This window comes from Conger conger, chromosome 9 (genome assembly GCF_963514075.1).
Source record: "Conger conger chromosome 9, fConCon1.1, whole genome shotgun sequence".
Classification (NCBI taxonomy): domain Eukaryota; kingdom Metazoa; phylum Chordata; class Actinopteri; order Anguilliformes; family Congridae; genus Conger; species Conger conger.
In genome coordinates this window covers 43,108,530-43,131,379 of record NC_083768.1, presented here as the reverse complement: position 1 = coordinate 43,131,379, position 22,850 = coordinate 43,108,530, and the positions used below count along the sequence as shown (strand labels likewise).

The 22,850-nt window shown below is 46.3% G+C and overlaps 1 protein-coding gene across 1 annotated transcript in view; it reads right to left on the bottom strand.

Moving 5' to 3' along the window:
* Window positions 1-16,966, bottom strand: part of LOC133137671 (small conductance calcium-activated potassium channel protein 2-like) — a 53,786-nt gene extending 36,820 nt beyond the window's left edge. The window contains exons 1-2 of the mRNA XM_061256010.1: window positions 16,423-16,966; window positions 14,574-15,575 (exon numbers count right to left, since the gene is read on the bottom strand). Coding sequence (XP_061111994.1) covers window positions 14,574-15,551 — 978 coding nt within the window. The 5' untranslated portion in view covers window positions 15,552-15,575; window positions 16,423-16,966. The remainder of the gene's footprint in view (window positions 1-14,573; window positions 15,576-16,422) is intronic.
* Window positions 16,967-22,850: the final 5,884 nt, after the last annotated feature.

The window sequence follows — 22,850 nt, the reverse complement described above, 5'->3', positions numbered from 1 at the left end:
TCCATTCTCTTACACCAGATGCACCTTCAATACGGTGAATTATGCTTTCACCAAATAGATGTTGAACAATTTTAAATTAACATTCCGATTAGTTCACCACCGAAGGCCTTTTAATAGAAATGGTTGCGACTTAGCTGTAACAATGCTAGCAAGCTGATTAGCAGCTTACCTGGGATTCTCTTAGCAAATAATTACATTACATTATTGGCATTTGGCAGACGCTCTTATCCAGAGCGACGTACAACAAAGTGCATACCCATAACCGGGGATAAGAACCGGGGATAAGTTCACTGAAAGACCCTAGACTGCTACCTGTACAACAAAGATAAGGACGGAACGAAAGCCTTGCACCCACACCGGCCCTTTCTGGATAAGTTAATGGACCCCTGTCTTATACCGTTCGCTTTCGCCCTAAAATGGCCGCCCCGGGCAGCAGATGGGGAGAGGCAGAGAAAAACAGTCAGAGGGGAGACGAGGAACGGCGATATTAGCGGGAACGCGTCGGCGAAGGTCTTTAATTACGCGGCGTACGCACCGAGGGCGGCGGGCGGCGACAGCGTCTCGCGGACAGCGGCTCGGCGGAGCCAATCAATTAACAACCGGGCCTCTGAGGTCAGAGAAACCCGGGGCGCCAATCAGAAGCCCGCCGCCGCGTCCCCCGGACCTCCTCGTTTCCGCTCGGCGGGTTCCCGGGCGCTAATGAGGACCGCCGGTACTCCGAGCTCACCTCGGAGTCACGCCGCCCGTTTAAACAACGCTCAGCGTGCGATGCGGAGACACGGACCCGGGGGGATCCGCACCGGCGGCGTGCTGCGACCTGCCTCTCAACCCCCACACGCTCAGCGTACCCCGTACGCGCAAATGAACACTTCACCACGGGGCTGGCTTTTCAATATTTTTCTTAAATTCTTCCATTAAATTAAGTGTGAGCTTCCAGCTGTACTTACAGTGCGGTTAGGAACGGAGGCTCGAAGCGGCACTTGTCGGGTAAGCAGCGTGATTCCGCGGACGGGATCTGCCCAAAGTGCCCTTCTTGAATGCTTTACGGGAGCCTGAGTTTCGGTTCCGCAGTGTCGCCCAGCGAGGGCTTTCAGCCCGTAATCCTAAAAACGACGGAACCATCACAGCGCATCCGCGAGCCGGCTCCCGCCGTCCCATAAGTGACGGGCCGTGAGCCGCGCCTATAAACGCCGCTCCGCCAGAGCACTCCCACGGCTAACGGTTTCTGCGGTTCAGCAGAGCGCTCCCACGGCTAACGGTTTCTGCGGTTCAGCAGAGCGCTCCCACGGCTAAAGGTTTCTGTGCTCTGCCAGAGCGTTCTCACGGCTAACGGTTTCTGTGCTCTGCCAGAGCGTTCTCACGGCTAACGGTTTCTGCGGTTCCCCAGAGCGCTCCCAAGGCTAACGGTTTCTGCGCTCCGCCAGAGCGCTCCCACGGCTAACGGTTTCTGCGCTTCACCAGCGCGCTAACACGGCTAACGGTTTCTGCGGTTCTCCAGAGCGTTCCCACGGCTAACGGTTTCTGCGCTTCACCAGCGCGCTAACACGGCTAACGGTTTCTGCGGTTCTCCAGAGCGTTCCCACGGCTAACGGTTTCTGCGGTTCAGCAGAGCGCTCCCACGGCTAACGGTTTCTGCGGTTCAGCAGAGCGCTCCCACGGCTAACGGTTTCTGCACTTCACCAGCGCGCTAACACGGCTAACGGTTTCTGCGGTTCTCCAGAGCCGAGACCACAGCTACTGCTGCTGTCTGCAGTTGATCTGGCTTTAAATCATCATCTTCATCTCTTTTCTTTTCGTTTGAATGAGCCCCTGGCTCGTGGAAAGAGGCAGAGGGCACACATACACTCGCACAAATATGTTTAATAGGTATGACACACAATACAGACAGAAAGACTGACAGACACGTAGACGCACACAACTTCCTGAGACTGTCCCACTCAGACACAAACTCATGTCCAAAAGACTTAGACCACATAGAAAATCCGGGATGTAATTTTCATGTAATCCTAAAAATAAAGTTTTAGGATTTAGAAACATTTTAAAGAAATTAAAGTTACTTTGAAGCTTTTACAATAACTACTTGAAGACTCAAGAGTGCTGCACAATTCACAACCACCTGACCTCAACCTCATTGAACATTTATGGGAACACTTGAAGGCTGACAAATAGCCAAGCATTCAGTAACATCACAAAATGCTCTTTGGAACATTGTTAAATAATGCTGGTCCATGCCAGCCCGAGTGCACATAGCCATTAAAGCAAAAGGGGGACATACCACATACCACACATTTTTCAAAGATTCAATGTTTCACTGTTATGATGATAAAATAATTAGCATTGCATTTGTTTTTATTAAATTTAAAAATAATGCAAAATAGAACCATTTTCACCTACTGGTCTCAGGCTTTTGGCTCCACTGTATATCGTTGACTCGCATGCATATACACATATTCATTTGTAAGAGACCCAGACAGGCAGACAGAAGCACACACACATACACACAGTGAAAACTTCATTAGGTATTTATTAGACTTATTTTCATGACTTATTGGTCTTCTGCTGCTGTAGCCTATCCACTTAAGAGTTATGAGGCGGTGTGTGTTCAGAGATGCTGTTCTGCATAGCACTGCTGTATTATGTGGTTATTTGCATTACTGTCACCTTCCTGTTACCTAGTCCAGTCTGGCCCTTCTCCCCTGACCTCTCTCATTAACAAGGCGTTTCTGTCTGCAGAACTGCTGTTCACTGGATGTTTTGTTTTTCACACTACTCTTTGTAAACTCTAGAGACTGAAATCCCAGGAGATCAGCAGTTTCTGAGATACTCAAACCACCCTGTCAGGCAACAACAATCACTCCACAGTGCACGCACACACACACACACACACTCACACACACTCAACAGCACACACACATACACACTCACACACTCAACAGCACACACACACACTCGCACTCAACTGCACACACACACACATACACACACACACTCAACTGCACGCACACACATGCACACACACTCAACTGCACACGTACACACACACAACTGCACACACACACACACTCTCTCTCTCACACACACATTCAACTGCACACACACACACACACACACACTCTCTCACACACACACTCAACTGCACACACACACACACACACTCTCTCTCACACACACACTCAACTGCACACACACACACACACACACACACACACACTCTCTCTCACACACACACTCAACTGCACCAGACAAACATCATTACACCCGACCTCCTCCGGTACACACACAAACACACACACACTGCTGCTTACACTCATAACCCAGTGAAACCCAGTTGCAGATGCAGATGAGCAGTTAAAGCCACTGGTAGCCAAAGAAAGAGACAGACCCACTCTAAGCACCCGGACAGCTGAGGATATCTCCCACATCTCCTCTCTTCCTCCATTAGAAAGCATGGGAGATAACACAGCCTGAGCTCACAGAGAAGGTCTCACTGACACCACAGGCCCGGAGGCGCAAACAGAACAGACACAAAATGGCCGTCACCAGCAAGCCCCAAGCCCTGATCCATCCATCAACGCCAGCACCTAAAACCACCCCCACACCAAAAACCAGCCCCACACCTAAAACCACCAAAAATAAAGTCACCAGCAGTGGCCTAAATGCTAAAATAATTCACAGAAATTATGTGCCCAATGCAACCACAGGTTAGCTATGGTTCACACAGACATCATGAAAATAAATGTAAGGAATTTCAGGTACTTTGTCAAGTACCATTTCCTCACTTTCAATGACCTAGCACTAAACAAGTTACTGAAATGTGTGTAGGTTCTCTAAAAACATAACAGTATATTTATGCAGAAATAGTTCTAATATGATGCCATATATTCTTTTATCTATTAAAGTCATGATATCTCATTTTAGTGATCAATTGTTTAGGAGGTTGTCACACAACATTCTTTGTAAATTGGAGCGACTAGATCAGTTTAGTTTTAGGGACCTTTTTAGAGCCCTTCATGAAAAAGGGTCTGGCATTCCAGTACTTAAATTTCTGGCTATTAATTTCAAGCACTTTAAGCAATTTAAGCAAGTTAAGCACTTTAAGCAATCTAAGCAAGTTAAGCACTTTAAGCACTTAAAGCAAGTTAAGCACTTTAAGCAATTTAAGCAAGTTAAGCACTTTAAGCAATCTAAGCAAGTTAAGCACTTTAAGCAATTTAAGCAATTTAAGCACTTTAAGCAATCGAAGCAAGTTAAGCACTTTAAGCACTTAAAGCAAGTTAAGCACTTTAAGCACCTTGTAAAAACCTCGAGAGAACAGAGAGAATGGAAGCAGAGCGCCGCTACGCGTGAAATGATTCAGAACTGCAACATGCTGCTGCAGTAGCTTAGCGTGAATATCTCGACGTATCTTAAACGCGCCGTATCTGGGCGAACAGGACGGCTGAAACTCTCTGTTAACGGACGATAAGTCTTATCGGCAGCACACGTCTCCGGGAGCGATCGGTGGACAATGCACTGCTAAAAGGCATGGATTTTCTGTTTAATGCCGCAATGACATTCCCCAGAAACAGAGGTGAAGCAGGCCCACTCTGCATGCATTTTATATAACGTGCACATATCTGTTACTGAATCCACGCCAATGTGTATGTTATATAAAATGCATGAACCGTAAATTGAACATTTTACTGTGCAATCATTGTACTGTATTTTATATAAAATGCTCATTGACATGATACAACATAGCGTGTACACTCAGTGATCACTTTATTAGGTAGACCTGCACACCAGCTTGTTAATGTAAATATTTAATCAGCCAATCATGTGGCAGCAACTAAATGCATGCAGACAGGGTCAAGAGGTCTAGCTGTTTTTCAGACCAATGTCATAATGGGGAAGAAATGTTTTTTTTTTTTAAGATATTTTTTAGGCCTTTTTCAGCTTTATTGGACAGTATATAGTATAGAGAGACAGGAAGAATGGGAGCGAGAGAGAGGGGAAGACCCGAACCGCCGACGTCGCGGCTCGCAATGAGCATGCGGTCAGTGCTCTACAGGCTGCGCCACCAAGACACCCGATCTCAGTGACTTTGACCGTGGAATGATTGTTGGTGCCAGACAGGGTGGTTTCAGTGTCTCATAAACTGCTGATCTCCTGGAATTTTCATGCACAACAGTCTCTCGAGTTTGCAGAGAATGGTGCAAAAAAATAAAAAAACATCCAGTGAGCCAGCTGTTCTGGAGGCAAAAATGTGCTGTTAATGAGAGAGGTCATTGGAGAAGGGCCAGACTGGTCAAAGGTGACAGTAATGCAAATAACCACACATTACAACAGTGGCATGCAGAAAAGCATCTCTGCACACACAATGCATCAATTTTCTCAAGTGGATAGGCTACTACAGCAGCAGAAGATCAATAAGTCAAAAAAAGTCTAGTAAATCCCAAATAAAGTGCTCAGTGAGTGTATGTGTTATATATGCCAACACATATGTTATATAAATGCATGAAGAGTACACTGCAAAATGTCCAGTGTTAATTGAACTCCTACAGAATGGGAATGAATCCAAAAGGAGTTTGGACATTTAACTGCGTACTCTCCATGTATTTTTTATAACACACACATTGGCTATCGAGTATAGCAATGTGTCTTGCTGGCATAGGCTGTATGTGTTACGTATTAGCCCAGTGTGTGTGAAAGCGTGTCAGTTGTAACGCGCACTTATGCAGCTGGAGTGCGCCGTGCAGCATCCATCTCCCCGCGCTTCTATTAATACGCTTCTGCGCGTTTTTGCCAAAAGCGTTTTTGCGCTTTTGTCCGTCGCCGGCTGGAGCGGCCTCCACGGCAGTAACCGAGCGGCAACGCTGAACGGCAGCCTCTGATCTCTCCTTCAATACACCGTCAAGACGGCGCGGCGGAACGAGACGCCTTTTCTTCTCCGCCCCGCGTACGCTAACAGCCCTTTCAAAAGGCAAATTCAACTCTTTTCCTGGGGGAAAATGCATCTAGAGCAGAAACTGTGCCGTCCGATTGGCCGAGAGGGCACCCAGCCCGCTTTCTGATTGGTGGAGAAAGGGAAGGAAAGTCGTCCGTATCCGGTACTGGGTCAGGACCGCCGCGACGTCGCGCACTTAACAGGAGCGAGTTGCGGTTTAAACGGGCTGGCCAGCTGTGCGCTCTCCGCCAAAACGGATATTATCCGAGGCGCAGTTATCAGTATCTGCGGTATATGCAAATTGGCCCCGGGGCTGTGGTTCCGTGACAGAAATGTCAGCGGAGTAACTGACAGACCCGCCCGGGAAAAAGCCACGAGGTGAACGCGATGCATTTTAAAAAACCTGTATCTATAACAAAATGCATAACAACGGCTCTGGTGTTCATCTCCGTCACCTCTCAGCACCCCTCAGCAGCCGGCCTGAGGGAACCCCGCTAAAGCTAATCCCCTGAATGAAGTGAGTGTGTGCGTGCGTGCGCGTGTGTGTGTGTTTCAGGGGTGGAGGGGCAACAGGTGAAGTGTGGGACAGCTGCACATTCCCACGCCTCTGACCCCACCCCACCCACATGGCATTGGGGAGAACTGCATTCTGGGAAAAGTGAGAAAATCCTCTATCTGCCAGTGATTTCTGGTGTCTCAGGTGTTCTCCGGGTGAGTGTGTGCTAGCCTGTAAGCAACATTCGCAGGCCAAAGCCCGGAACCTTCTACCATTCTTGGCCCCATTTGCAGCTCAGCCACCTTGCTGGGGTTCCTGTCTCTGATAAAAGTGGTTCATTATTCTCAGTTCTAGCGCTACAGTTATCATCCCCTTACGCCCACAGAGGTCAGACTGTACACTGGAGGCCCCAAACAGTGGAGCAGAATATACATACTGACATACATAGCTACATGCACATGTACACATACACACCAACATGCACTGACAAACACACACACACACACACAGTCACCTACTCATTCACTCACTCACACAAACACACACGCATACACATACAGTCACTCACACACACACACCAATGCGCACTGATGAACACACACAAACTGTCATTCACACACACACACACACACACACACACAGTCACACATTCACTCACTCACACAAACACACACACATGCACACACAAACAGTCACTCACTCATTCACTCACTCACACAAACACACACACATACACACACAAACAGTCACTCACACACACACACACCAATGCGTACTGACAAACACAAACAAACTGTCATTCACACACACAGTCACTCACTCATTTACTCACTCACACAAACACACACACATGCACACACAAACAGTCACTCACTCACACACACACAGACAAACTGTCACTCACTCATTCACTCACTCACACAAACACACACAAACAGTCAATCACACACACTCACTCACTCACTCACTCACTCACTCACTCACACACACACACACACACACAAACAGTCAAACACACACACTCTCTCTCTCTCTCTCTCTATTTTGGGAAGGGAGTGTGCATGCGGCATCGGACTGATTGAAGCAGAGAACTCCCAAGGTAGGGCAGCTGAACCTTCTGTAAATATAGTGCACAGATGCACAGAGAGAGAGAGGGAACACCAACATACAGACATACACTGAAATACACAAACGCACCAACACTAACATAGAGCTATAAATGGTAAATGGTTGGAATTTATATAGCGCCTTTATGCAAAGCGCTGTACAAGTAACGCGTCTCATTCGCCCATTTGTTCACTCACACACCAACCATGCAAGGCACCAACCAGCTCCTCAAGAGCATTTAGGGGTTAACCCATGTTCTTGCTCAGGGACACCTTGACACACCTAGGGAGGGATCGAACCAGTAACCCTCCAACTGCCAGACGACTGCTCTTACTGACTGAGCTGATGTCACTATACATTCACAACTCACGTCAACACACACACCAACACTGACATACAGCTATACACTCACATACCCACTTAAACACACACACCAACACTGACATACAGCTATACACTCACACACACACTTAAACACACACACCAACACTGACATACACCTATACACTCACACACACACTTAAACACACGCACCAACACTGACATACAGATAAACAGTCTCACATTCACTTAAACACACGCACACCAACACTGACATACAGCTAAACACTCACATACACACTTAAACACACACACCAACACTGACATACACCTATACACTCACACACTCACTTAAACACACACACCAACACTGACATACAGCTAAACACTCACACACACACTTCAACACACACACACCAACACTGACATAAACCTATACACTCACAAACTCACTTAAACACACGCACACCAACACTGACATACAGCTAAACACTCACACACACACTTCAACACACACACCAACACTGACATACAGCTAAACACTCTCAAACACACTTCAACACACACACCAACTTCCTACTCTGAAGTGCCAAAGCTCCCACAGCTCTTTGGACAAACGACTGTATTCAGCATTAAAAGCATTCATTAGATCCTCATTAGATCCTTCAGTCCTCTCAATCCCTGCAGTTTCCTCAAATGACTGAAAAGATGAACTGCCCTGGTGTAAAATCCAGCTACGACCAGCTGGGAATACCAGCTACCAGCTGTTTCAAAACATAGCTTGAGCTGGTCAAACCATGTTGAGTATGGAGCCGGTCTAACTGGTCAACCAGCTACCAGCTGTTTCCAAACCTAGCTTGAGCTGTTTTTTTCAGCAGGGCCCAATGGCTAAACAAAAGTCACATTAATTCTTAAGGGACATGAGTCTCTGGTCATTATCTCAAAAAGCATCTATTCTACTCTGCTGAAACCTACACAACAAGAGACATTCAATAACAATAAAATAATAATAATTTAACAAATATATATTTTCACTGGGTTTTTTTCACAAACACTAAGTACTTTTTTAAGTAGGCCTATGCACGATATCTAACATGCCAAATGTGTGGCAGTAACTGAATGCATAAAAGCATGCACACATGGTAAAGAACTTCAGTTGTTGTTCAGATCAACCATCAGAATGGGGAATAAATATGATCGAAGTGACTTTGATCATGGAATGATTGTTGGTGCCAGACAGTGTGGTTGACTATCGCAGAAACCGCTCAGCTCCTGGAATTTTCACGCACAACAGTCTCTAAAGTTCACAAGGAATGGTGTGAAAAATAAAAACATCCAGTGTGCGGCACTTCTGTGGGGCGAAAACACCTTGTTAAAAGGCGAGAGACCAGACTGGTTCGAGCTGACAGGCGGTAACTCAAATAGCCACGCGATAGGCAGAGAAGCGTCTCTGAACACACAACACATCGCCCTTGAAGCCTCAGAAGACCAATAAGTCTAATAAAAAGTGTAATAAATGCCTAATAAAGTGATCACTCAGTATATAAAGACAACACTGCAGATATTGGATGCCATCCAAGAAAATCTAAAGCATTCCCTCTTACTTTAAACGTGTGCTGACACCCCACTTTTCCGCTGCAGAATTTCATGGGAAATCACAGCAGGAGAAGTCAGGGAAAGTGCATTGCAGTGCGTGGATCAATGCATTGCCACAAATCTGCGTGGCACTATCGACAAAAGAAGAACTCCTCAGAGCTGAGTTTGAAGGTGTGAAAATCGTTGTTACCCACAAACTGAACAGCAACCCCTACCCCCCCGCCCCCCCCCCCCCGCCCCCCCGCCACACACACAAACACACACACAAACACACTCACAAACACACTCACACGGGCTCAGAATGATCAATGTGTGTCTTAAGTACAGTACTTATCTTTTCTACACAGAACTCGATCAAAAGGTTGCAAGTAACTTCAAGCGCATGCACACACACACACACACATGCACCACACAGACATGCAACACACACACACACACACTCAAATGCACCTAGACACACACATGCCCACACTGACGCACACACACACACACTCACACACACACACACTCAAATACGGATACCCACACATACCCACACATTTGCCAGCTCCTGTAATTGCCGGCTCGTATAATTACCACTGGTAATTTCCATTGAAAGGGCCCACAGTAGTATAACGATCCCTTTCACCTGGGAAAAATCTTGGCTGACGGCTGGATCCAATCAACACGCAGCCCTAACTTACTATTTTCCATCAGGCATTTTCACTTTCGCAACAATTGTATATTCAGATTTGTTACACCTGAGACACGGAGCGTCAGTTACTCATGGAGAGGGTGTTGATTGGCGCTTTAGAATCTATTTTGCGAGTCTGCCCTGGGGGTAGGTAAGGTTCCCTCTTCTCAGCTAATGGGTTTCGGGTCTGGGAATGCTCCTGGAACGTTAGCAAATTTAGGGCACGCGTTTGCAGCGGAGACATTTATCCGGTTTCCTCAACGTTCCTTGAACGTTAACTTCAGCTCTGAAGGAATGCTGTGGGAAGAGTCTTGAAATGTTTTCATATTAAAAGCTTTTGCATGTAAATGGCCGAGGGTCATTCACATTATTATTTTCATGAGGAGGGGAGTAATATTATGCAAAACTGCCATCATAATACTTTCACTTTTAAAATGTGACACACAGACTCGTTATTTTTCATGACTAAATGGTGCGTATCAGACCATCACTCTTTTTAAGGTAACCATCCTTCATGCTCTCATTACCAGGCCAAAATGTCGATGAAAAGATTCAGTCAGTGGAATATTTGCAAAAATACGGCCAAAGTTGAATACATTAGCAATTTTTCCAGTCAGTGGTCATGCTCTTTGGTCAAAGGAATGAACCTCCTGGGAATATATTTGCAGCTGAATACCCATGTTAAAAACTATTACGAATGTGGTCAAATATCAATTAAAATTTTGGAAATGCATGAATTTTTTACAGACAGTATATAGACTTATATATTGCCAAAATATAACTAATATGTTTCAGTAATACTTTGCAGAAAATGTGTCTCAGCCTTCATCTATGGCTATTCTACAATGAAAATAATATAATTTAATATGTCCTATTGGACAATATTATTATCACTGCATTTCCTGCAATGGTAAGAATGATTAAAATTACCCTAATCCTAATAATAATAATATTGGTCAATCTCATCGCATTGCACTTTTGCTTTATATAGCACAAATACAGCGCATCGCTTCATCTTGTTAATTTATTTCTTTACCCTTTTACATTTTGATGAACTTTCACACAAACGTCTAATAGATAGAATTACGAAGTGATGGCATTTTATATCCAAAAGGTCAAAGGTCAACTTCACTGTGACATAATTATCTTGGGTTATTTTGTTTGTTGATTGGTGATGTACTCGTGAGGTGATATCTTTGTGTTGAAGGGTTGCGGTTTTCGGCTGCTTAATGTGCGATCCTCCGGCAATACGCAGCAGGCAAATGCGCATTTCTAATCGCTTCTGCTGGTGGTGCAGACCGCCGACGTGCGAGAGACCTCTGCCCACTCGCTGGTCTCTCCAGGGTGGGCAGGCCTCCGTTTTGCCCGCCCGTAGCCCACCCGTAGCCCAGCCATAGCCCAGCCATAGCCCACCCGTAGCCCACCCGTAGCCCAGCCATAGCCCAGCCATAGCCCACACACCCCCCCCCCTCAGATTCATCCGTTCATTTGTTTTCACTCTCTTTTTTACTGCCAGTCGTCTGGCAGTCGGAGGGTTGCCGGTTCGATCCCCCGCCCGGGCTGTGTCGAAGTGTCCCTGAGCAAGACACCTAACCCCCAAAACGCTCCTGACGAGCTGGCCGGTGCCTTGCATGGCAGCCAATCGCCGTCGGTGTGTGAGTGTGTGTATGAATGGGTGAATGAGAAGCATCAATTGTACAGCGCTTTGGATAAAGGCGCTATATAAATGCCAGCCATTTACCATTTACCATTTAATATCTATTCTTTCCACCCACCGGAATAACTATGAATGAAGTAGCGTGTGTGGTGGTGGTGACAGAGTTTCAGTTTGTCAAAACGTATGCTACATTTGCCAAATGTCAGAACTCATCATTACATTACATTACATTACATGGCATGGCATGGCATTCAGACGGGTAACTCCGACAGTACGTTCCGCTCAAACACTTAGCGGAACTACGTTCTCAGTCCTGCCTTGTTGCCTTGTTTTGACTTTTGCGTTCATATAGGCAAAGCGGATGCTTCGGGCCGCTAAGCATGTTCCCAGTGGCCATCTGTTTTCATGACAACCTAGTTGATGGTTGCCTTTGTTTTCCTCTGAGGGCCCGCTTCTCTGGCGATCCCGGGGGGAACACAGCGATGTCATCCCCCTGCGGTCGATTAGCAGATGAAAAGGAAATCCCCACTCGGCTAAGGAGCCGCACACGGGGAGCACGAAGTGGACATCGCTTAGCATTTGTGTGGGAATTGGGTTTGGGTGGGGGTAAAAGCTCTTCTTCTTACTAAAAAAATGTATATATATATTCGTACAAATACAAGCTTAAAGTGTCAGAGAGGTGGGCGCGTAAAGCAGGCATATCCGTTCATGACTGCTAATCTTCCTGTGTGTAGATTTAGCGGTAATTGTTCAGCTAATTGCCCGGGAGAAAAGAAAACCAGGGCCGGATTTGGATTCGAGATCCAGATTTGATGATTACTGATCTATACAGTGACATAGGGATAAGGCCATGTAGGGAACTAGAAGCAAGACTGCAAATAAGATTTTGGTACAGGGCATGGCATTTTAGTTCAGTCCATTTCAAACAATACTCCGCATATTTTTGGTTTCTTTTGGTTGGATGTTGTGTCAGCATTGCGGTCTATGCAGCATTTAGGCTCTAGTGCCTATTAGTGTGATATAAATACTGAAATCAGAACAAGTTAAAATTTAGAGGCTGTGAAATATTTCTCTGTGCGTTGCTTTCAATGTTTTGAGGGCCCTTGTCAACAAGACCAAATTATGCAATCATGTAGAACAGTGCACGAATTTCGGCGTAAAAACACTTGATTCTGATAACTGTCAGTTTCATGAATAATAAACCACAGTGCTTATGATGGCTTCTGTCAACTAAAATAATGGAAAAAGGCACACTGGACTTCAATTCATCATGTGAACAGGAATAAATGCAAATGTTAATGAATAATAATGAATGTTTCTGTCAGGTAGTGCTTTATGTAGGTGGTCTAATGCATACCCCTTCAGAGGAAGTGTCACTAAATAAAGAAATGGCTCAACCCTGAAGTCACACATACACACACACACACACATACACACTTACACACACACATGTGCACACACTTACACACACACACCCACACACTTGCAGACACACACACACACACACACTTGCACGAACACACACACACACACACACACACACTTACACACACACATGTGCACACACTTACACACACACACACACTTGCAGACACACACACACACACACACACTTGCACGAACACACACACACCCACACACTTGCACACACACACACACAGACACACATACACACATACTTACACACACACATGTGCACACACTCACACACACACCCACACATTTGCAGACACACACACACACTTGCACGAACACACACACACCCACACACTTGCACACACACACACACACACACACATACATACAGACACACTTACACACACATGCCCACACACATACAGACACACACACACACACACACACATGCACACACACCTACACACACACACACACACATACAGACATACAGACATACAGACACACTTACACACACATACACACACACTCACACACCTCGCCAGAAGCTGCTTGACTGCATGCGCCCCCTTGCTTGCAGACAACCAGAAATTTTGTTTCACCCCCTCTGTCCCTTCAGGTCCAATCTAGAGCAGTACCAGGTCCTTAGGCCTCACCATCAACCAGCCCAAATCAATACGTCTCGCCCTGCCACCCTACGTCATCAGCTGTGAGAATGACCTCCATTATAACTGCTCAGTGCAGTGCTTTCCACACATTCAGAGAAGGCACAACCTCCCATTTCCCATTGTCTAGAGCAGGGGTCGGCAACCCTGGTCCTGGAGAGCCGCAGGGTGTGCTGGCTTTCGTTGTTACTTGGCATTAATTGATCAATGAAAGCCGTTGATTACACAGTTAATGCACCTCACCTGGTTTCTTGGGTCTGAATCGGTTGCTTATTTTAAGGTGGAGACGAAAGCCAGCACACCCTGCGGCTCTCCAGGACCAGGGTTGCCGACCACTGGACTAGAGCTTTACAGGTTTCCGCATGCTTCAAAAAAAGTGCGCCCGTCAATTTCCGCAACTTTCCAAAAACCAACATTCCTAAATCCCGGCCTACTCTGGCCATGGGCTGGGTGTCAGGAGGTCTGCAAATTCCCTAACGGCGGTAATGACAACTTCCTGTTTTAATCCCGCCCCTCTCTTTGACGGACAGCTTCTCGGCCCACCCATGAGTTTAGCTGCTTCAGAAAACGGTATGAACAACAGCACTGTTGACATAGAACAAGCCTACACAGAAGCACGCCCGTTGGAAAAGAAGACCAGAAGACCACACACTCTCATTCCCCCGCTTCCTCTTCTCCGTGTCCCTCCTCGCGACCCGGTCCCCCCGGTTTCTCACCTTGTTGTAGACGCCCCAGGAGAGCTCGGTCTCGATGACCATGACCACGATGCCGAACATCCCGAAGATGAGCGCGTAGTCGCTCAGCCTCTTCCTCTTCTCGAACAGCGCCCTCCGGTGGCCCAGCTTGTAGCCGATGTTCTGGTTCTTCCGCTTGGCGGCCTTGTGGGCTCCCCTGCCCCCCCCTCCGGACCCCCCTCCCGGCCCCCCCGCGCCCGACACGTTGTTGCCCCGGCTGCCCCCGCTGCCCCCGCCGGACCCCCCGCCCAGAGTCCCGCGGCTGCCGGACAGGGCGTGGTTCCGGTGGCAGGCGGCCGCCTGGTTGGCCGAGGGCTCGGGGTCCTGCCGGCAGGGCGAGTCGGTCTTGGAGGAGATGACGATCTCGGGGGGCTCCTGCGGGGGCCCGGGCTGCGCCTCCCGCGTGTCGCTGCTGCTGTCCGACTCGATCAGGTTGCGGCGGGAGGAGCTGAGCCGGCTGAGGGGCTTCACCACGCTGCCCGTGTACTTGTACGAGCTCATGGCGATTTCGGTGAAGGGGTTGCTGTCGCGCCGGTGCACCTGCGGGCTGGCCTGCCGGTGCTTGCACCCCCGCTCCCGCTCCCGGTCGGAGCAGGGCGTGTGGGACGAGTAGAAGAGCGCCAGAGAGTTCTCCCCGCTGAGACTGTGCTGACTCCCCAGGCAGGAGGACAGGGGCGTGCTGGGGCACAGGGTGTTGGGGATGGCGGGCGGGGCCTGCTGGACCGACACCAGCGGGAGCCGGGGGAGGGCCGTGGGAGGGAGGCAGGGGCCGGTGGGCGAAGGGGTGCCGCCGTTGAGCCGCTCCAGGCCGGCCACCCCCGTGTGGTTGGAGTGGTTCGCCCCGGCGTGGTTGGAAGTGGTGGGCGGGAGGGGGAGACCACTCAGAGGATGGGGGGTTCGCTGGTCCTCTTCCTCGCCGCCGCCCAGCAGAGCCAAGCTCAGAGACGTGGGGTTCTCCATGGCCGAGTGCGGCGCTCCAGGTCACTGGGGAAAGGAGAGAGAGAGAAGGGGAGAGAAGGGGAGAGAGAGAGAGAGAGAGAGAGAGAGAGATATGAGAAAGGACAAACAAAGACGCGAGGCTGAGGTGTAACGAGGGAGGTCGAAACAGATGAAGGAGGGAAGGAGAGCGGGTGGATGGAGAGAGTTGTGAATGGATTAGAGAGAGGAGGAGAGGAGGGGTAGGGATGAGACGCCGGGAAGAAGTGGACTGAGGGTGAGATACGATTGATCCGTAGGGAATGGTCTGAACACTACAATACTACAGGACAATAGACGTTCATGCTTTTGCCCCTGAAAATTGGAGTCAATTCTCTCAACCCCCCCCCACCCCCAAACTCCCCAATATCTTACTGTCCTTCATTTTCTGAACACTCCCCCTTCTCTCTCTCTCTCTCTCTCTCTCTCTCACTCTCACTCTCAGCACAATATAATGCTCTTTTGTGCCCTGTATTAAAGCAGGCACATTCCCTGGGAAAATAATTTGAATATTATTGAATGATTAAACAGATCTCTGGGCTTTGTTCAATAATATACACGTTGTGTGGCCATTCAAATCTTTCCAAGGACTGGGATTCTGTGAGTCACACATAAAGATCATTCCAGCATGCCACTTCCTGTTTGAAATCACGGAGTGTAAAATCTAATAATAATCTATTGACATTTTTATCACCGAATACCTTATGGTCATTATACATGTCAATTTAATTAAGATCCTTCCATTTTCCCCCCCCACACACACTCTCTCTCTCTCTTTGCTAAAAGCAAACCCCCCCCCCCAACTCTGGGCACCTGTATGTTTCTGTTCTTCTTTTCTCTCTCCTTCATCTCCTACCTCTCCTCTCCTCCGTTTCTCTCCGGTCCAGTTGTTGATTCAAACGTTGAGCGAAAATATTCCTCCTCACTTTTTCTTTTTCATGTTGTCACGATCATTCCATCATTGGTCCTCGTTTCTTCTCCTCCTTTGGCAGACGGTCTTTCCTTATGGTACTATCTTTCTTGTTAACCGTTCATCTTCGCCAAGTCGTGTTTTGTTTTGTTTCTCGGTTATTGTTTAGCAATCAACGTTATTGTTTTTCATTTTCTCTTTAAAGCTGTCGAGGTATTCAGATTTGTATTCCAACGTTGCAGAATTCAGCCTTGTTACCGCTGCAAAATAATTCATTTAACAGACTAATTTCACTATTAAGCACCGATGCTATAAAATTATAGTTTGTGATATGGGTTTTATTCGCAATATAAAACACACTGGTTAGCTTATGCTATAGGGGGAAAAAATTTCTAATAAATTACGACATTTCCATATAAATAAATTTCAAAATCAAATCATTTTTTATTCCCCGCTATAACGCTTCCGTTCACTCACTGTCTTTCCCCGTCTCCTCCGAAGGCAACGTCTGTACTCTTCCGTCTCAACTTCTCTTTCTCTCCCTCTCTCTCTCTTTCTCTCTGTGCGCTGGCTCCTCCCTCGTGTATTTCTCATTGGCCAAGCCACTGAAAGAGAAATAAAAATGAAAAACTATTATAATAGTGTTAGTAAGTATTGCGTCCAGGCGCCAAGCCCATTATGAAATATCAATCCATTTTTTTCTTGACAAAATACTGTAAGCCACGCGCAATTTCCTATAATAATTGTGTTATTTAAAACTTGTCATTGTGGCAGCTGTTTGAATCACTCGAGCACCCCGCCCAGTAACATGTAGCTATTCCAACTGTGCCTTATTTATTTATTTATTTATTTATTTATTTATTTATTTATTTATTTATTTATTTATTTATTTATTTATTTTATGGAATGTACATTAAACATGTATGCTTACTTGTGCTTTTGTATACGTGTGCGTTGCATTTTAATTTGGTCAACGGCTCGGTCCTGCACTGCAAATATAAGATTCAAAGAGAATTGCTGCGTGTTTGCTTAGGCTAATGGCCCATTAGTAATATGTAGGCCCAGTTGTTACTGTTGTTTGAGAATGTCCTAACTAATGTCCCTAATGTCCTGTCATTGTTGCCCTTATGGACAATGGACTGTTGATAATGTATGATATGCCAGGCCTACTCCGCTTACATTTCATTCCTGTACGGAGGGGGGCATTAAAAACATTCACTCTGTTCATTAACGTAAGCAAGTAAATAAATAAATACATAAATAAGTAATGCAAACTAGATGCTATGTACTTCACAAACACGAATACATTTCCAGGACATTTTTAAAAAGCATTGTATAGCCCGCTGCAAAATATGGCAGTCATTCATTCCAAACCAATTCATGCCATTTAAATGCAACCCCCAATTTGATCTGCCATCCAGCAGATGATTTGCCCGAGTATTGCAGATACTTGGAGACGTAATTGCAGACATCGTGTCCACCGTGAAAAATAAATGTAGATCCCTGTCTTACAGAGCAACCTCCTCCAAATAATTAGTCATACTGTAACCCTTTATAGACACCAGTGAAATCCAGGCTCGATTTAATTTCCCATTTTAAAGCCTCTATTCACCAATATTCAGAACAAAATTATTCGTTCATGTAACTGAATACAAGATTTTCTTGGGATGTATGCAGTATTTAAAAATATGGCTTTGACCCACATTTCGAATTTCCACAACTTTGGATATTAATGTAAACATAGCTACTGCCTCTTACTAGTGTTTGTTAGACAATTTTGCGTCTAAGCTCCCAGTTGGGCAGTTGGTGTCCCACCTGAATCTCCGTGGCCTGCCGAAGTCGCAGGATCCCACGTATTGATTACGTCGTGCGCTTCTCCGGGGATTTTCTCAGGACTTGGTCGTTATGAAAACAAAGGTCGCGTGCAGAGTACGTCTACACGAGCGCTCACAAGTCAAACACGGACCGGCACTAAAGCAGCGTAATACACACGCTCCAGAAATGCTGAAACAGGGCCCAGAAAGTTAAGGTTTAATGTCAGTTGAAGCATATTGTCATTTTATAAGAATGAGTATCCAATTTTGACATGGACACGTACACACCCTGTAGGTAGTCTATGCGCCTAGTTGTGGACATATTAATGAAGTCCATTATGTCCTGTAGTACACTTTCGTCTTAATTTTTTCACTCTCAGCACATGTGCACATTAACTATAGTCCTACATGCTATATACACAAGCGACCTTTTGACTGCAACCCTGGTAATAAAAAAGTATCTCTCTCTCTCTCTCTCTCTCTCTCTCTCTCTCTCTCTCTCTCTCTCTCTCTCTCTCTCTCTCTCTCTCTGTCACACACACACACACACACACACACACACACACACACACACACACACACACACTTCCTGTGTACTATACATTTACGGTGTGCTATATTTAATGATCGACAATTTCATTATGGAGACAACCTACTCATCAATCCATTCTATCTGACAATCGACGAATGAAATTAGATGAAAAGAAATTAAGGATTAATTTAGAATGAATATATACACCTGAAAATTAACAATTAAAACAAAGGAGATGGATTGCGAGAGAAAAGGAGAGCGATTAATTTAAAAGAAATTAAGTATTCAATTAGATTAATTAATAGATACCCCAAAATTACATTAAAATAAGAGAAAGAGATTAATTGAGAGAGAAAGAGAGAACAAAAAAATATACGCACCCATGGCGCATTATGGTGAACGTGCTGAAAGTGTGTGTAGGCTTGAACATATAAATAAAAACCGCATCAGCGCATCAATTTAACCAACGGACTACTGTCTACGCAACCTTTGTAGCGCTGCTAATTTCTTTAAAAAAGGACAGTTTCCTGTTGACGGTATCTGCGCGTGCACCTGCTTCCATCAGCATATTGTATTAATTATATATGATACTAGCAATATTAATATGAAACATTGTCTTTGATTATGATCATTGTTATTGATGGACGAACAGTCGCCACCCTCTAGCCACCCTCCGCGATGGGCAAGGAGGGCCAAATCTGTTTCTGGATTTCCAACTTCTGCTCTCAATTATTTAATTAGCCCAAATATTTACATGATCAGAAAAATTTTGCTACATTTTCTGATATAAACAAGAGCTGAAGAATGTTCTTCTGATTGTATGGCTGTATCATATTTAATTGTGTTCTAATCTATGAGTGAGTCGGTGTTGATGTGCTGTAAATAACTATTTAGCTGATTGAGCCAGGGTAACTGGCGGCAACAAAAAACGTGCAAACACACCGCCCCCCCCAGGACTGGAGTTGCCCACCCCTGCTATAACATCATAGTCTATAGTGTCTATTTTATATAAGATTTTCTCGAGAAGATTGAAGGGAAGACAGCAGGACAAGTACAGGAGATATGGGGATAGAAGTTTGCCAAAACAATAGCCGAACACAACGCGCAGAAGGACACCATAAAAACAAGGAAAAGAGCTGAAAAGAGCGAGAAAACTGGAAGGGAAGAGGGGAACTAGTGAAAGTGCGCTGTTTATGGTCTGTGTGACTAAAATTAAACCTGACAAGAAAGGTTAAAGGTCAGAGACATAGTGAGGACAATGACATCATAGGCAGCTGTCGAAGTATTACAAAAGAGAGAGAGAGAGAGAGAGAGAGTGAGAGAGGGGGGGAGAGTACAGCGTAGAAGGAAAGTGGGCAAGATGGAGAAGGGGAGAGAGAAGGAGAGAGGGACAGAGAGAGGGAGACTGTTGGCGAGGAGAGAGAATCGGTTCAGGTCTTTCGGACAGGAAGTGTATGGAGAGTGAGATGGCGGCCATGTTTACCGTTTTAGTAAAGGTTAATTAAGAGCAGGGGATATAGCTTGTGATATTACGGAGATTATTGCGACCTCTTTGACTCATCGCACGCTCTATAAAGGAAACAGGGGACACAATATTAATAACTCAGTCAATCACAAGGGTCTTGCAGTCAGTCATGCGTGTAGTACTACAGGCAATAAAAATGTCCATGGTTAATTCAGTTCTGACGGATGTTTTAGGGGTCGGATGCTCAGGGCTGAGTTAACATTTCAGAGCAGAACAACCATTTTTGTAAAAATGTTGGTTAAATGGTTGGCATTTATATAGCGCCTTTATCCAAAGCACTGTACAATTGATGATTCTCATTCACCCATTCATACACACACTCATACACCAATGGCAATTGGCTGCCATGCAAGGCACCGACCAGCTCATCAGGAGCATTTGGGTGTTAGGTGTCTTGCTCAGGGACACTTCAACACAGCCCGGGCGGGGGATCGAACCAGCAACCCTTCGACTGCCAGACGACTGTCCTTACTGCCTGAGCCATGTCGCCTTACTGGTTACACTTTACAGTAAGGTTCCATGAATTAGCATGTATCTGTATCAGGGAACCTCTGTTCTGATTGTCTGGCTAGCATTGATCCACCCAATTGCGGGGCAGATACCAGCAGACTCACCAATGAGAGACGAGCTGATGATCAGCCCCGCCCCTGTAGTGCGGTCATAGGGGCGCGGCCATCTCCCGCTCAGGTTCCGGGGGGACGAGTGCAACTCCAGAGGCACCACTGGCGAACCCCAATTAGGGAGGAACATTTTGTTTTCTCCGAAGAGCGACAACTAAAAGTAAGACTCGAACGCTACCGAAACAGCACAGGGCAACGGCGTGTTTGCAGCTAATTGCATGCTTTCCCGACAGCATAATGATCAGGCTCCTCCGCCCCCTTGCTATCAAAGCTGTATTTTCAGCGCCCTTTGGCTGGGATGACGTGCAGAGAAAATGTTTTCTTCTTTCACAGATGTTTTCCTGTAAGTGACGCGGGCCACTTTTGCGGCGGGAGGTTCTCGCTGGCGAAATGCGTCCTCGCTTGTGAACCGGAGATGTCCTTGAGATCGAAATGTAGGCAACAGCACCGGACCGGACAGCCCAGAACATTTACATCTGTTCCCTCGTCTATTTTGTTGCACACTTTGATGTCTACTTTTTGTCATCATCGTGATGTTTCCAAACCACCAACTACATGATTGCATTAATTATGTATGATTATGTATGATTTAATATATTATTTCTGACCGGTGACCATACTGGAGGTAGCACTGGAACGATATTTCCTCATTCGTGGTCTGAACATCGAGGCTCCGACTTTTGTAATTGGATATTGACGTACTGCGGACAAACCTCAGGTGGACCAGAAACCCTGGAGATCACAGGCCCTCTCGGACCGTGGCTGGCCACCCCTGAGATAATGCATAACTGCGGTTTTTGAGAAGCTGCATTCACACATTATTCGCTCTTACACTCTTACCCTTGGAGAATCGCAGAGTGTGCAGATTTTCACCGCCAGCCACTGGGCCCTGTTTCATGAGGCAGGGTTACCGGAGTTAACTGGAACTGCACTGGCGTAAAGCCTGGAACCCTCCCGAATCTGGAACGAGGAGTAAAACAACAATTCTGGGTGTAACTCAGCAATCCTGGGACCTGAATCACGGTGGAGTACTGAGGATAACTGCTTAGTAAAACCCGGAACAGCTCTATTTCCTTCAGTCCATGTTCCAGGTTTAAGAGGGTTCCGGGTGTCACTCAGCACAGTCATCCTGCTAGCTCAGCAATCCTGCTCCGTGAAACACCCCCCTGTGTTCCTGGGTCTGAATTTGTTTTCTCCGTGGCTCTACTGCGCTCCCATTTTAGGAGCATTTGCTCCTGAAACGTGTGCCAACTGGAAAAACATTGACTAATTGTGATTCATGAGTGCTTCCAAAAGCACACAAGCTCCTCTGAAAAATGTTAGCACGGTGCCCTGTGCTTACTTTAGGAGGAAAACCAAAACAAGCCACACAGCGGCTGTTGCATTCATTGACAAGCCTCTGTGTATAAAAAAGAAATCCCGATATGCGTGTGTGGAATTTAACTTGAACAAATTTCCAACTAAGCCTTGCTTGCATCTACTGACAGAACTCAGCCTTGTAGCTTCCCCTTAGTTAATCCCTTTTACAAATTCAGTAAACTGAATAAAATCCCACCCTTAGTCTTCTTTTGCTAAACCTGAAACCTTTCCCCAAACCCGTTACGTTTAGCTTCCCTTACTTGTGCTATTTGGTTGAACATAGGTCTCTTTCCCACCGTGAGGAGGCCCAGACGATGCACTCCACAGGAGACACATACACGGACGCGCTCCCCTCGAAAGCCCCCTGATTTGGACTCCGCAGTAGAAAGTGGCAAGCTCAGCTACTTGGGATTCTTCTGTCGTCACATCCAATTTGGGGAGGTCAGTGAACCTTTGCTTGAACACTTCAGGAAGCTCTCTCATTTCGACAATAGCGACTAATGGCACTAAAACAGGTGCGGACA